General features: G+C 46.3%; 1 protein-coding gene across 1 annotated transcript; it reads right to left on the bottom strand.

Annotated features, from left to right (window-relative positions):
• Positions 1-304: 304 nt before the first annotated feature.
• On the bottom strand, positions 305-11,177 carry F3 (coagulation factor III, tissue factor). Its single transcript, XM_030868718.3, has 6 exons — positions 10,894-11,177; positions 9,696-9,807; positions 5,626-5,816; positions 3,651-3,829; positions 2,632-2,791; positions 305-1,298 (listed from the first exon to the last, which is right to left on the bottom strand). Exons 1-6 carry the CDS (start codon positions 10,991-10,993, stop codon positions 1,162-1,164), a joined length of 879 nt encoding a protein of 292 aa, XP_030724578.1. The 5' UTR covers positions 10,994-11,177; the 3' UTR covers positions 305-1,161.
• Positions 11,178-12,479: the final 1,302 nt, after the last annotated feature.

Below are 12,479 nucleotides of genomic sequence, written 5' to 3'. Positions count from 1 at the left end.
TCTGGAGTGGAAGTTTTAGGAGGAGGCTTAAACCTTGAAGACATGGCTGCCCGTTCTACTAGTTTTTTGCTTTTCCCTCTGCCCTGATCCAAATAGGGGCTTCACCTTTGGTTTTGGTCCTAGAATGAGAAGACATTAAGAAGAGCGGTAGTCAATCCACAGCCACCAAACTGTAAGTGTAATGTAAAGATACCATTGTCATAAGCCACTGAGAATTCCAGGGTCATTTGTTACTGCAGCAGAGCCAACTAATACAAAGGCCAAACCATAAATAATAACTAAATAAGATAAATAAGATATAATAAATAGTCACAATTCCCAGTTACCTTTATTTATATAAAAGTATATTAAATAAATAATCTCAATATATACAAACAATATTACCTCTATAAATAGAAAATCCCCATATATAAAACCTTTTTTCAAATTATAAATATGTACAATGTTGACCATAAAGTGTGAAGTACCTTAAATCTTAAACTCTATGTAATTTGTTGGTATAGTAGTCTTATAAAAATACAGCTATCTGTCAAGTGTTTCATCAACAGCATTTAAGTCAGTTAAAGTGCTAAACTGTAATGCATGTTACGAATGTGCCCCAAATACAAGTCTTCTGCTTTTAACACATTCATATAAATGTTGTTTGCTAATTGTTTCGAACCTCCAAAAGTACTCAAAAAAAAAAAAACCCTAAACACCATATTACAAAAGGACAGACATACGTTAGAAAGTCCACCCAGTTTCCATTTTACTCTCCCACATGGTTTGAAGTCGGCCTCTCAAAAGTTCTCCAAAAATCCACCCAGGATTTTTTAGGGCATTTGTTCATTTGTTTTTCCTTAGATGATCTGGCTTCAACTTGAGTGTAGAAAATATACAGTCTAGAGCATGATATGTGCAAAAGGTGCTGCAGCATTAAAATAGAAATTTAAAAAACCTGGAATTGGTTGTACCGCTCATTACGTCCCAAAGTGTCTAATGCTGATGTTGAAACCAGAATGCTAATCGTGAGAACAGGTCAGATAAGAGCTTTCTTTGAGCCCAAGGGTCTCTAAGCTTCAAACACTCATTTGTGTTTCCATGTATTCTACTGCCTTAAATGTTCTTGGTCACAGTGCAACACGAGTTCTGCAGAGTTGGCAGATCCAAGAGCAGGATCTTTCATGCAACATTGAGGGGCAAGCTCTCCTTCCCACTTCGCTCTGCTCTCGCCTTCCTGCACTTATACAGAGACACAGACAGGACGATGATGAAGATGATGACCACAAGCATCACTGCTACAACGATGAAGGGCATTTCTGAAAAATAAAAGGTACCAAGTCAACTCAGAGAGAGAGCTTGAATCCCATTTATCAGTGGGTAGAACTGAAGGCATAACCCCAAATTACACCATCCTGTTTTTGCGTAACTTGAAATTTCTTTCCTGCGCTCTTTCCACCACAACCCATTTCGATTAGGAAAGAATCTGTCAAACCCTAGATGTTTGCGGGCAATTGACAATGGTGAAAACGATTTAATAAACTGGATAATGCTCACAGTCTAGAAAGATGCATGAAGACGGAAGCAAGAACGGCTGTTAGAAACAAGTGGCTGAAAATGATGCTGAGTTTGGTGGCAAAGATTATAGAAGCTGAACTCTCAGTGCAAAGAGAGATGCAGAGCACTACCAAAATTCAAGTAAAGAAGAGATGATAACTGGTTGGGGCAATAAGAAGGCTTCCTGGTGGAGGTGGCATTTGAAATCATTCTCAAAGGACCCAATTCAGCAGATAGATAAGAGGCAGGGGAAGCAGCGATCTAGGTGTGCATGAAGTCAGAGAGCAGCGGAACTCAAGCTGGCTTTAGGAGGATGGACCTGAGGGCTGTGGGTATGAGGGCCCAGATGGTGCAGAACCAGAGGGAAAGAGAGCCCTTTCCTTCTGTCAGTGTCAATAAACAGGAGGGAATTTTAAGTGTTTTTAAAAGGCTTAAATTACATCTTAACAAGGCACTAGGTCATTATTGCTATCCTTTGACTTTTTGTTCCCAAAAGTACTCAGAGCACTACCCGCTCAAGCCTGGTGGGAGATTCCTGGGCTCTCACCCTCATGCACGTGTCTGAGCCTCCATGGCATCTCCAGATAAGATCCACTCCTCACTTGGTGTCAGGGCCCTGGTGTGGCACATAATGTACACACACACGTGCCGGCCAGGGACACACACATGCACGTGGTATACCTGATAGACTCAGTCCCTTCCCTTCGTGGGTTAAAACCTTTGTGGAAACAGCCCACAGTAGGTGCTCATAAATGTGCATCAGGTGCTGCTGCACCTGGTCCAGAAGCTCCCCCCACGCTCCCCAAATCAGAATTTAAGTATGAAGAAATGCTCAGAGAAATCTGCATTTGATGCTAAATCCTAAACATGCACCATGGGCCCAGGGCTCAGCAGAGAGCTTAGCGCATGGTACGTGCTCAGAAAAACACTTGCTAATACAAGGGAGCAACATAGAAACATCTCTAAATGCCTAAAATTATGAGTACCCCCAAAACCACAAAAAACCAAGGCAGTTTTCCCCTGAAGAAATTAAATCCTCGTCCTGGAAGGCACCCCTCCCTCCCTCCCAGATGGATCATGGGTAGAGCCACTCACCCGTGGACAGAACTTTCTCTTGGCTGGTACACTCGATGGGACTTTCTGGACTCTTCTGGTTAGCTCTTCGTGATGGAATCACTGCTTGAACATTGAAACAGTAGTTTTCTCCTTCATCCACATCAATCAGAAACTCATTAGTGTTCGTCGTGGCCTTTTTCTGTTAAAAGATAGAGTCCTTCATTCATCTGGGCTCCGGGAATTCTGCCCCCTTTACTAAGTCACTGTGGTAGTTAAAGCCTACATGGACACATCTGACATAAAGGATTGGAAGTGAGTTGGCTCACCAAGTTCCCCCGATAACTGCTAAGGATGTTTTTTTCCCAAGGATGAAGATATCCAGTTTGGGCGCATCCAACCCAGTTTTTAGCCCCTTTAGAAGATATCTGGGGCTTCCCTGGTGGCGCAGTGGTTGAGAATCTGCCTGCCAATGCAGGGGACATGGGTTCGAGCCCTGGTCCGGGAAGATCCCACATGCTGCGGAGCAACTAGGCCCGTGAGCCACAACTACTGAGCCTGCACGTCTGGAGCCTGTGCTCCGCAACAAGAGAGGCCACAACAGTGAGAGGCCCACGCACCGTGATGAAGAGTGGCCCCCGCTCGCCACAACTAGAGAAAGCCCACGCACAGAAATGAAGACCCAACACAGCCAAAAATTAATTAATTAATTAATTAATTAAAAAAAGATATCTGCAGTAAAGGAAAATAGGAATGAAGTATTAATTGTTGAATGGAAAACAAATCTCGTCTCTGGGATCCTCTGTAGAGGAAGAAATGAGGAAGCTGGTGGGAACCTTGGAGATGACTGGTCCAGCCCCCTGGCTGAGGAACCTGAGTATCCGAGGAGGCCCTGAGCAAGGCAGCTGGAAGTCACAGGTAAAACCAGGACAGCGGCCCCTCCCACTCCGCCACCCTGTCCTCTCAACCACCCGCTCTGATATTTGAGTTGGAAAAGAAGTAGGCTGTAAAATCAAGGATCTACAATTTAAAACGAGTCATAAAAACAAAAGAGCGCTCACCTTTCCTGTACTTGAAGCTCTCCAATAATAAAGTATATAATTCAAGTCCTTGCCAAAAACATCGCGGAGGCTTAGGAATGTGCCGCTCACTCTGACTAAGGTACGTGCATCTTGTACGGTCACATTCAGTTCTGTCCCAGCTTGTTCGAAACTCCGAATTGTTGGCTGTCCAAGGTTTGCTAAAACACAGAAAATGAGCTTTGTTGGAATCAAAGAATTCTAGACAACGTAGAATCCCATTAATCATGGTTAATAACAACTTGGTCATCCCTCATGAAACAGCTCATAGAACCAACTCCCTAGCCCCAGAGCTGGGCCCCGAGACGTTCTACAGCAGTGCTGTCCAGCGGAAATGTAGTGGGAGCCACAGATGTCACCTTAAGTTTCCTTGGAGTCACATTAGAAAACGTAAAAAGGAACAGGTGAAGTTAATCTTAATAATATATTTCTTTTAACCCCATATGGCTAGAATATTATCATTTTAACATTTAATCAGTATAAAAACTTTTGGAGATCTTTCTCAAAATCCAGCGTGTATTCTACACTTAGGGCATTAGCCATATCTCAGGTGCTCAGCAGCCACATGTGGTTAACCAAACAGCTGCATAAGGTTCCAGATCTTACATACAATAAAGTAGAGGCTGTGGGAAAGCCCAAGAAATGTCTGTCCTTGGTACCTCAAGGAACCAGTTTTAACCACCACGTCTCTTTGATGGCTCAGTTATCTCATGTGCTTTGGTTGAAGGACAGTAAAACAAATCCCGATAACTTAACAGGAACTATGTGCAAGTATGTGTGTGTGTGAGCGCATAAATAAATAAATAAACTATTTTCCCTCTTGCACCAAAAAAGGATTTGCAGTGGCTGACAAAAAAACTCAAGAACTATAAAAAGGAATCATGAGGATGCTGCCAGTGGAGGGAGAATAAATGTCAATGACCCTGCAGGCGGCTGTGGGTAGGGTCACTACTCTAGCTAAGTGCTGGGAGAGGCACACAGGTAGAAGCACTAGGGGAGTTTGAAGACGGGCTCTGGCACACGGGGGCTCAGGGCAGGCAGCCAGATTCACCTGGGGTGAGGCTGGGCCTATTTCCACCCTCAAAGTAGGTGCTAAGGGGAAAGGCGGCTGCCTGTCCCTCTGGCCCCTTCTCTCCATCCCTGCTTTGAGAAACTCCCCTCTGGGTGTCAGAAGGGTAAATATAAAAGCACCAATAACACAACACTTTCATTCCAAGTCTTCTTGCTAGAGCAGCTGATTTCACTCTTCTCAATGTGCTACATGTGTTTATTTAAAATACCTAGTTCAGAACCATAGCCGTGACAAAAAATTTACGTCTCCTACTTGGCAGGAATCCTCTGCTCTCCCTTAGTAGACGCTCAAGTCAGTTTACTGGGCCAAAGGCTGGGGAGAAAAGCATTCTGCGTTTTCAAGACCAGCATGAAGGAAGCAGGATGGGAGCTGGCCCGGCAAGTGGCAGCACATCACAGGACTCAGATCATGGTCAAGCGATTAGAAAGGTCAGCAAGCCCGATGATGAGATTGGAGGGAGACGGAACTGTCCCCATGGACTCGTGACCATCTGTGAAAAACCCTCATCTGGGACTTCTGAAAATTCAGAAGTGAGGTATATAGACTCTCCTAAATATATATGGGGAAATACTGGAACCCCAGGCTTAGTGAATTTCCTACTCCCTGCCCCTCATCCAGCCAGTTACTGGTAGGGTCTGGGGACAGACTGGTGGAGAAACCTACTTGATGACATTGTTATCAACTCCAAAGTTCACGTTCCGTGAACCTCCTGCCACATCCGGAATGAGCGAAGAGGCCTGTGGCACTTACCAGTCTCTGAGAAAGAAGACGTGTTTATGGATAAATATTTTCTTAGGTCATGGCTCCTAAGGGTCACAAGCTCACAAGAATATTCAGAAGTTTTTAAAACAAGAATGAATGGTTACTACAAACCGAGCTACTTACTCTGTAAGTAAGGTGTGAACTCCGGGGAGTTGGTAAACGGAGGCTCCCCAGTAGAACCGATGGCATCCAATGGGTAGGAAAAGACCCGGGCCAAGTATGTCTCTTTCACGTTTTTCACGATCTCATCGGTGACGTCACACTCTGTGTCCGTTGTGTAGAAGCATTTGTTTTTCCAATTTCCTAATCTAGAGCTGAAGGAAGAGAAATGGAACATTATGATTTGCATCCAACAAGACAAACTGGTTTCTGGCTGGGGTGCCTTGTTCCAATAGCAGCTTCCCACAAGCGATCCCGAGGAGGCGTTTGGTACGCTGAGCACTTCAGATGAGTTTGAATCCTCACAGCAACCTGCGGGTGGCTCTGTAATTGTCTCTGTTCTTACAGATAAGGCAATGAAGGCAAAGGGAGACTGGGTGACCAGCTCCACGTCACACAGCTGGATTTTGAGCCAGACAGCAATTTGACTACTGGGTCTGTGCTCTGAACCGTTTTGTTAAATATCTTCCTTAAAATGTAGATGATTTGTCATGACTATGTGGGATAAAGGGCAATTTTCCATCAAGACCCAATTATTTATTACAGTCCACTTATTATATTCTGTTTACCACATTCTATGTTCTATGTAATATATTCTATCCTATTACATTCTATTGTGACCATTCTTGGTGTGGTTATTTAACAGTTATTGAATCTACTATAAGCCAGGCACTGTACTGGACCCTCAGCCATGTTACTTTGTTTGGTATAATCCTTCCAAGAAGGTATTGGATCTTCCTCACATATGAGGACCCTGAAGCACAGAGCTGCTAGGTAACTTGTACAAGGTCTCACAGCTTATGTGGTGAGAGCTGGGTCTGTTCCTCTCATTATACGACATGCCTCCCTCACTTTCACAAGATGTGCTGTCAAAAACTATAGAGCAACAACACAGGTGGTTATCTGTCAAAGTCTGAGACTAAGAGACCTGACGAAAGACAGAGCTTTCTTTTGTAAGATGTCATTGAAGAGGAAATGATTTAAAGTACTGCCAAAAATGAAAGTATCCTGAAATGATATAAAGAGCTTCTAAAAATGAAATTATTCTACAGAACCAAGACAATTCCTAGACAAATGTCACTGCAGCTGGATCCACACACATCTGTCCCACATAAGTTGACAGCTACCCTGACCTTCCCCATCATCAACCACTAGCGTTCCCTACCCTTCATTCAAGGCCACGTTCCAATCCCACCTTCTGCAGGAATCTCCAGATCTCCTTGCTCAGAATTTATCTTTCCCTTCCCCATCCCCCAGCACTGACATCTCATTAAAGCACTTAAGGTGAGGGTGGTACCAGGGCTCCATGCCCTTGTGCTCCCCCATCACGCAGTGGGGCTTTAGGGCTTGCACATGGCCAGGCCTTGCTGGATACTAGATGGTTTACATTTCCAGGTTGAACCGGGGAAAACAAGCTGCCATATGGATTCAGTTGTCTAAATCCAGGCATGAGAACCATAAATAAGTATTTTTTTAAAAGTCTGAACTAAGTAATCGGGCTAAGAGGGTGTGAGTAAACACACTCTTGGTCCTTAAATTCACAGATAAAGATTGATACAGAAATATCAGTTTACATACTCTTAGATTTCTCTAATTTTCTGTGATAAAAGTAGAGATGCAGTCTTAATTCCAGAATGACCAGATGCATTTTTTTAAATTACATCATTTCTATTTTAAAAAGTGAATGAGAACCTGATGATTCTTCTCCACTGCTATGGCAAACAAATGGTTCAGATAACAGGAGCAACACTGCTGGGTGCTGAGGCTATACTCTGCCTGAGAGATAGCATTTGGTTCCTTCCAGCTCACAGTAGCAACCACAGTCCTCTGACAAAATTTAGCACAAGCAACTAAATCATCAAAAGTAATAAAGCCATGAAGTGCTGTGAACAGGTTAGGAAGGGGGCAATTCTGCAGTTCATTTCCTCTGAATGCTATAATGAGCATGAACAATATAAACGCCTCCAAGGTTCCTCTGGGTATTGCAAAATCTCCTGATTTGGAAATAATAAAAGTTCCGCCTGAACTTCTAAAAAATCCCAACAGAATCCAGACTCTCCAATTAAGAAGCAAGTTGTTTTCTACAAGCTTGGGGAGTTAGTTCTGTTTTAGAATTCAGAACGTTTCATGGAATCAATACTACAAGGGATGGTCGGTGCTAAGGCTTGAGCCAGTAACACTTTGCAACCACCGGTGAACATTTCCAAAGGGGAAAAAGGCAGTTGGCGCTCCAAGGAGGGGCTTCAGACACAGCAGCGGCACCCTGTGTTTGAGGACTGGCTGGTGGTGAGGTGGGTGGGTCAGGAGGAGCAGCAGGTTAAGACGCTTTCTCTAGGGAAAGAAACCGGGAGGGAGGAAGGCGCACTGAGGAGACCAGTGGGAATGACTTTCTTTCCTCCTCCCGGCTTTGGAGCCCCACATCAGACCCGGGGGAGACCCACTGAGGGGTGGTGGTGCGCCTCGCTGGGTAGACCGTGGTACCCGACCCTGCTGGGCGAGCCCCATCAGCGCAGTCATGAATAAGTCCCTCACCTTCCCAGGGCCAGTTTCCTCTTCTATAAAATGATTGCTACGGTCCCTTCACCCAGGAATCCCATTTACCCGTGGGCTGGTCGCCGAAGAGTGCGGATCTCCGGCAGGGGCGAGGGACTGCTCACAGGTCCTCCAGCACAGGTGTGGAGACGGCCGGTGCGGCGGGAACCACCCCCAGCCCGGGTCCGCGGGCGCCCCCAAGAGGCAGCTCTGCACTAGGATGTTTGCACAAGGGGACTGCGTCCACTTATGTAACAACAGCCATGCAAAGTCCAAGAACTTTGAGTTGACAAAGGCTTATGTTTCAAAAGCTGGTAACTCAGAAATATGTTTCCTCGTGTTCACCAAACTTAATATATTTCGGAGGTAAGCATTCCTCCTAAAATCTTATTTTCACTACCCAGAAGGAAAGCATCTACTAAGGTAAACTTCAGCTCTGTATCAGTGGAATTACTAACTCTCAACCAGTAGAATCTGATTTGACAAGTTTGACCATAATAGTAATTATTACCTCGAGTTATGAAATTCCTTTAAATCTTTCTATGTATCTATACAAGCATGCATGCACACACAAATTCTCTTCCGTGTTGCCTTGGCAATTGTTGTCATGAAGTTGATTTTGGGAAAAAAAAAAACAAAAAACCACCTAAAAGCCCCACTCCATACTTAGCAGCTGCATTCCAAATGCTACAAAAGGCTTGGCACAAGCTAAACAAAATGGCAAAGCACCTTTAATTTTAGCCAGCGATAATTTTGTGCCTTTTACAAGCAGTGTTAATTTCCACAGCTGCTCTCCTCTACTTAATAAGAGCTCTACCAAGCTTCCTAGAACATTTCAGAAACCAAAAACTTGCTAAGAATATGGTGACGACCATCAAAAAGAGGACATTGAGACTGAATATGCTGAATTAGGGGCTCTTGGGGACAGCTGCCAATCAGGGATGGGGACGGATGAGCAGAGCAGCCCTGACAGCTCAGGGTGCAGACAGAGGAGTATTCCATTCCCGCTCAGTGAGTCATGAATTTGACCCCCTCCAAGATCATGTATGCAACCGAATTTTGAATCATGAATCCAAAGATTAATGAATCAAACACTGTTTAAAGGCAATGTATACATCCAAACTCCTCCCCACCTCTTCTCTAACATGTTAAATCCCGCTAGCAGTCTAGACAGCACGGAAAAAAGCTGTGTACTTAGATGAGATGAATTATCAGCGATCAGTGCCACCGTGGCTTGCTCAAGAAGGTTCTCCTATCCATAGCTTATACTCCACTTACAAATTTCCCCGTCATCTCCAAAAACAATTAAAATGTTCTATCAGTTTAAGGTCTGGAAATGTTGCAGGCTTGACAGAGTATGGCTCTGGCCAGCAAATTATGATGAATGCCCTCTTCTTCGTTATCTGTTAAATAATCTCATCTATCAATCAGCTTTAAAGACATTTATATTCAGCACAGGAAACAGCAAAAATCTTATTTTTCTTTTTTGGTACCTGGCTTACCTTATCTGAACAGTGTAGACATGATTGATGGGTTTGGGTTCCCACTCCAAAATGGTCTTGAAATTAGTTGACTTCCAAGTTAAATTATATGCTACTACTACATCTGTAGTGCCTTTAAACAACAGAGAAACAGCTATTAATGTTTACATGAACTTCTCAGCACACGATTTCATGTTGATGGTATAAAACAGCTTCCCACTCCCCAACACCATCATAAACCTCACATTAATATTTTTCCAATCACAAAAGCTTTAACTGAATTATAAGAAAAAATCTGCAATTTTTTCCTAAACCCAGAATTTCCTCATGGCAAGATTGACCGGGTAATCTGAGGACACGCACAAGGATCTTGAAACCCTTGTTTGAAATTATTCATGGGGGAAAGCCCTGTGATAATGACCTGGAAGCACAGCCCAGGAGCCATCAGTGGCCCAGGGTGTCCACGGCCCAACTCGGGAAGGGCAGGACTCCAGGTTCAACTTAGCAGGGAAAGCCGGCTAGGAAGGGTTTTCCATAAATTACGTTAAAGGACAAAGCCCACATGTGTAAGAAGAGTTAGGACTGCATCCAATAAAAAACCCAAACCTTGACTTTTTTCATTTGTATCTAAAATGTCTCTATACTGAAACTTCCACAGACAACCGTGCAGCCGTTAAGCCTGTTAACACCGTCGGATGTATTCGGTTAGGATGCCTTAGTGTTAAGGTCTGCCTGGCCAGTTCTCAGCAGATCAGCCTCTGCCCTGCCCGCACACACAACAGGCTTACAGGGCATGCACAATGTGGTGCCTGCTCCAGTCCAAGCGACATTTTGCAGGGACTGCCTCTAACGCAATCTAAAACACAGACGATCAAGATAAGACCGAGAGCCGCTTTTTATTATGGAAAGTGCATATATAATGAAGGATAACATTCAAACATTGCACGCCGACCCGTGCAGGTGAGGAGCCACGTCCCACCACCTTCAAGGTGTCGGCTCCCTGGGAAGCTCTTTTCCTAAACTTCAAGCGAGAGCCCCGAACGCACTTAGGCAACGCTGGACGCCACGAGCAAGCATCTCTAGCAGAAGGGGCGGCGGGTCCCGGGCGGGTGGCACCTCAGGGCGGCAGGGCGAGCCTGCTGCCAGCCAGGACTGTCCTCCCTCTTCCCGGTGGCGGGCCCCAGGGCTCGGGGGGGGGGCAGGGGAGGGTGCCGCTCACCTGTGGCTCCGGCCACTCGGACCAGGACCCAGCCGAATAGGAGCGCCCGAGCGACGGCGGCCTCGTAGCAGGGTACCCGGGGCCCGGTGGGGGTCGCCATGTTCACGAGCTGACGGCGAGGTCGGGAGGATTCCTTGCGCCCCGGAGGCTGGGGAGGCGGGGAGGCTGCGGAGGTTGGACTGGAGGCGCCTGGGGCTGCGGGATGGAGCAGGAGGGGCGCGAGAAACCCCGAGTCTGTGGGAGCCCGTGCCCGGCGCGTTTTAAAGAGCCCCTCGCACGCCCGCGCCTCCGCAGGCCCTACGGCCGCCCCCGCCCCTCCTCCCGACTCCCCGCCCCCAGCCAGGCTCCAGCAGCCTCCCTGGGCTGCTTCTGGCGGATCCACACCCCGGCCCCGCCTCCTCCCTGTAGGAAACTCCGAAACCCTGCAGGGGCTGATTCACCCGTGATTCAATCGGCCGTCAAGCGCGAGTGTCCTTCGGCCACTGGCGGCTCCAGGTGCTGAGGGGAACCACAGTCCCAGCCACCCAGACCCCCTGACTCCCAGCTCTGCCCTCAGGCCACCGACCCAGATGTCCGCCTGAATGGGCGGCAGGTCTGTTGGGAAGGAAAAGGTGGCGGTTGGAAGGAGTTCGAGGTGGAGGAGAGGGAACCCTCCCTTCCATTTGGCGATGCAGTGTCCCCGCCAGCGGGAGCGCAGTACTTACCGAGTTTAATAGAAAGTACTGGCTCCGGGCTCCTCTCCGGCCCCCAGGGCATTTCCCGGGCTCTTTGCGCGCGTCAGGCTGAGCCTTGGAATCTGCAGCCGAGTAACAGCGTGACAAGGAGCAGAGCCCTCTCCTAGCTGTGATTTCGGCTTTCGCCCCGAAGGCAATGATACCTGGCTCGCCTACCTCCCCGGGCCCTTAGCCTGGGTGCATCCTATGAGATGGTGCCAATGCAGGTGCTTCTACGGGTCCGAAGTTCAGTCAGCTCAGGCACAACCCAGCCCACCTCGGCTTAGTGACCGAAGAAGAACTGCCCCAAATCTAGCACTTTGCCTCTGGGAGAATTCCAAGGTGACATCTGCCGCCGTTGAAGAAGACGTTTGCGGGACTGAGTTCTGCTCAAGTATAAAGAAACCAAAAATGAAATTTAAAAATATAGTCAGACTTAAGCTTTGGTTTTTCTGAATTTTCTGGCTTCCTCTTCTGGGCTTTGCTGTAAAGTTGTCAGGCAGGAGAATGTTAACTCTTATTCTACTGAGCGGCTCTGTAGGCGTTCTTGTCAAAGTATTGCCGTCATTTTTTTTACTGTACTCTGTAGTTGCCTCCTCGACAGACTGGAGAGTTTTTAGGAGAGTGGAGTCTGTTTTCTCTCTCTTTCTCTCCCAGTTTTTTTCTAGGGAAATTAGCCTCGCACTTTAGTGCACACTCTATACACATTTCCATATAGCCTGCTGAGCCATAGCATTACACTTATTTTAAAAGAAATGAAACTTTGCAAAATTAAATTTTCCCCCTTTCCTTGAACTGAAATAGCACATCCAGGTTTAGCTCTTGTAGTCCTTCCTTCCTGGAGGCTGAAAGCTGCACTTGCTGGTTTCCTCT

The sequence above is a fragment of the Globicephala melas genome, chromosome 1 (genome assembly GCF_963455315.2).
Source record: "Globicephala melas chromosome 1, mGloMel1.2, whole genome shotgun sequence".
NCBI classification, from domain to species: Eukaryota; Metazoa; Chordata; class Mammalia; order Artiodactyla; family Delphinidae; genus Globicephala; species Globicephala melas.
The sequence above is the reverse complement of the archived record's forward strand: the minus strand, read 5'-3'. Positions and strand labels throughout refer to the sequence as shown.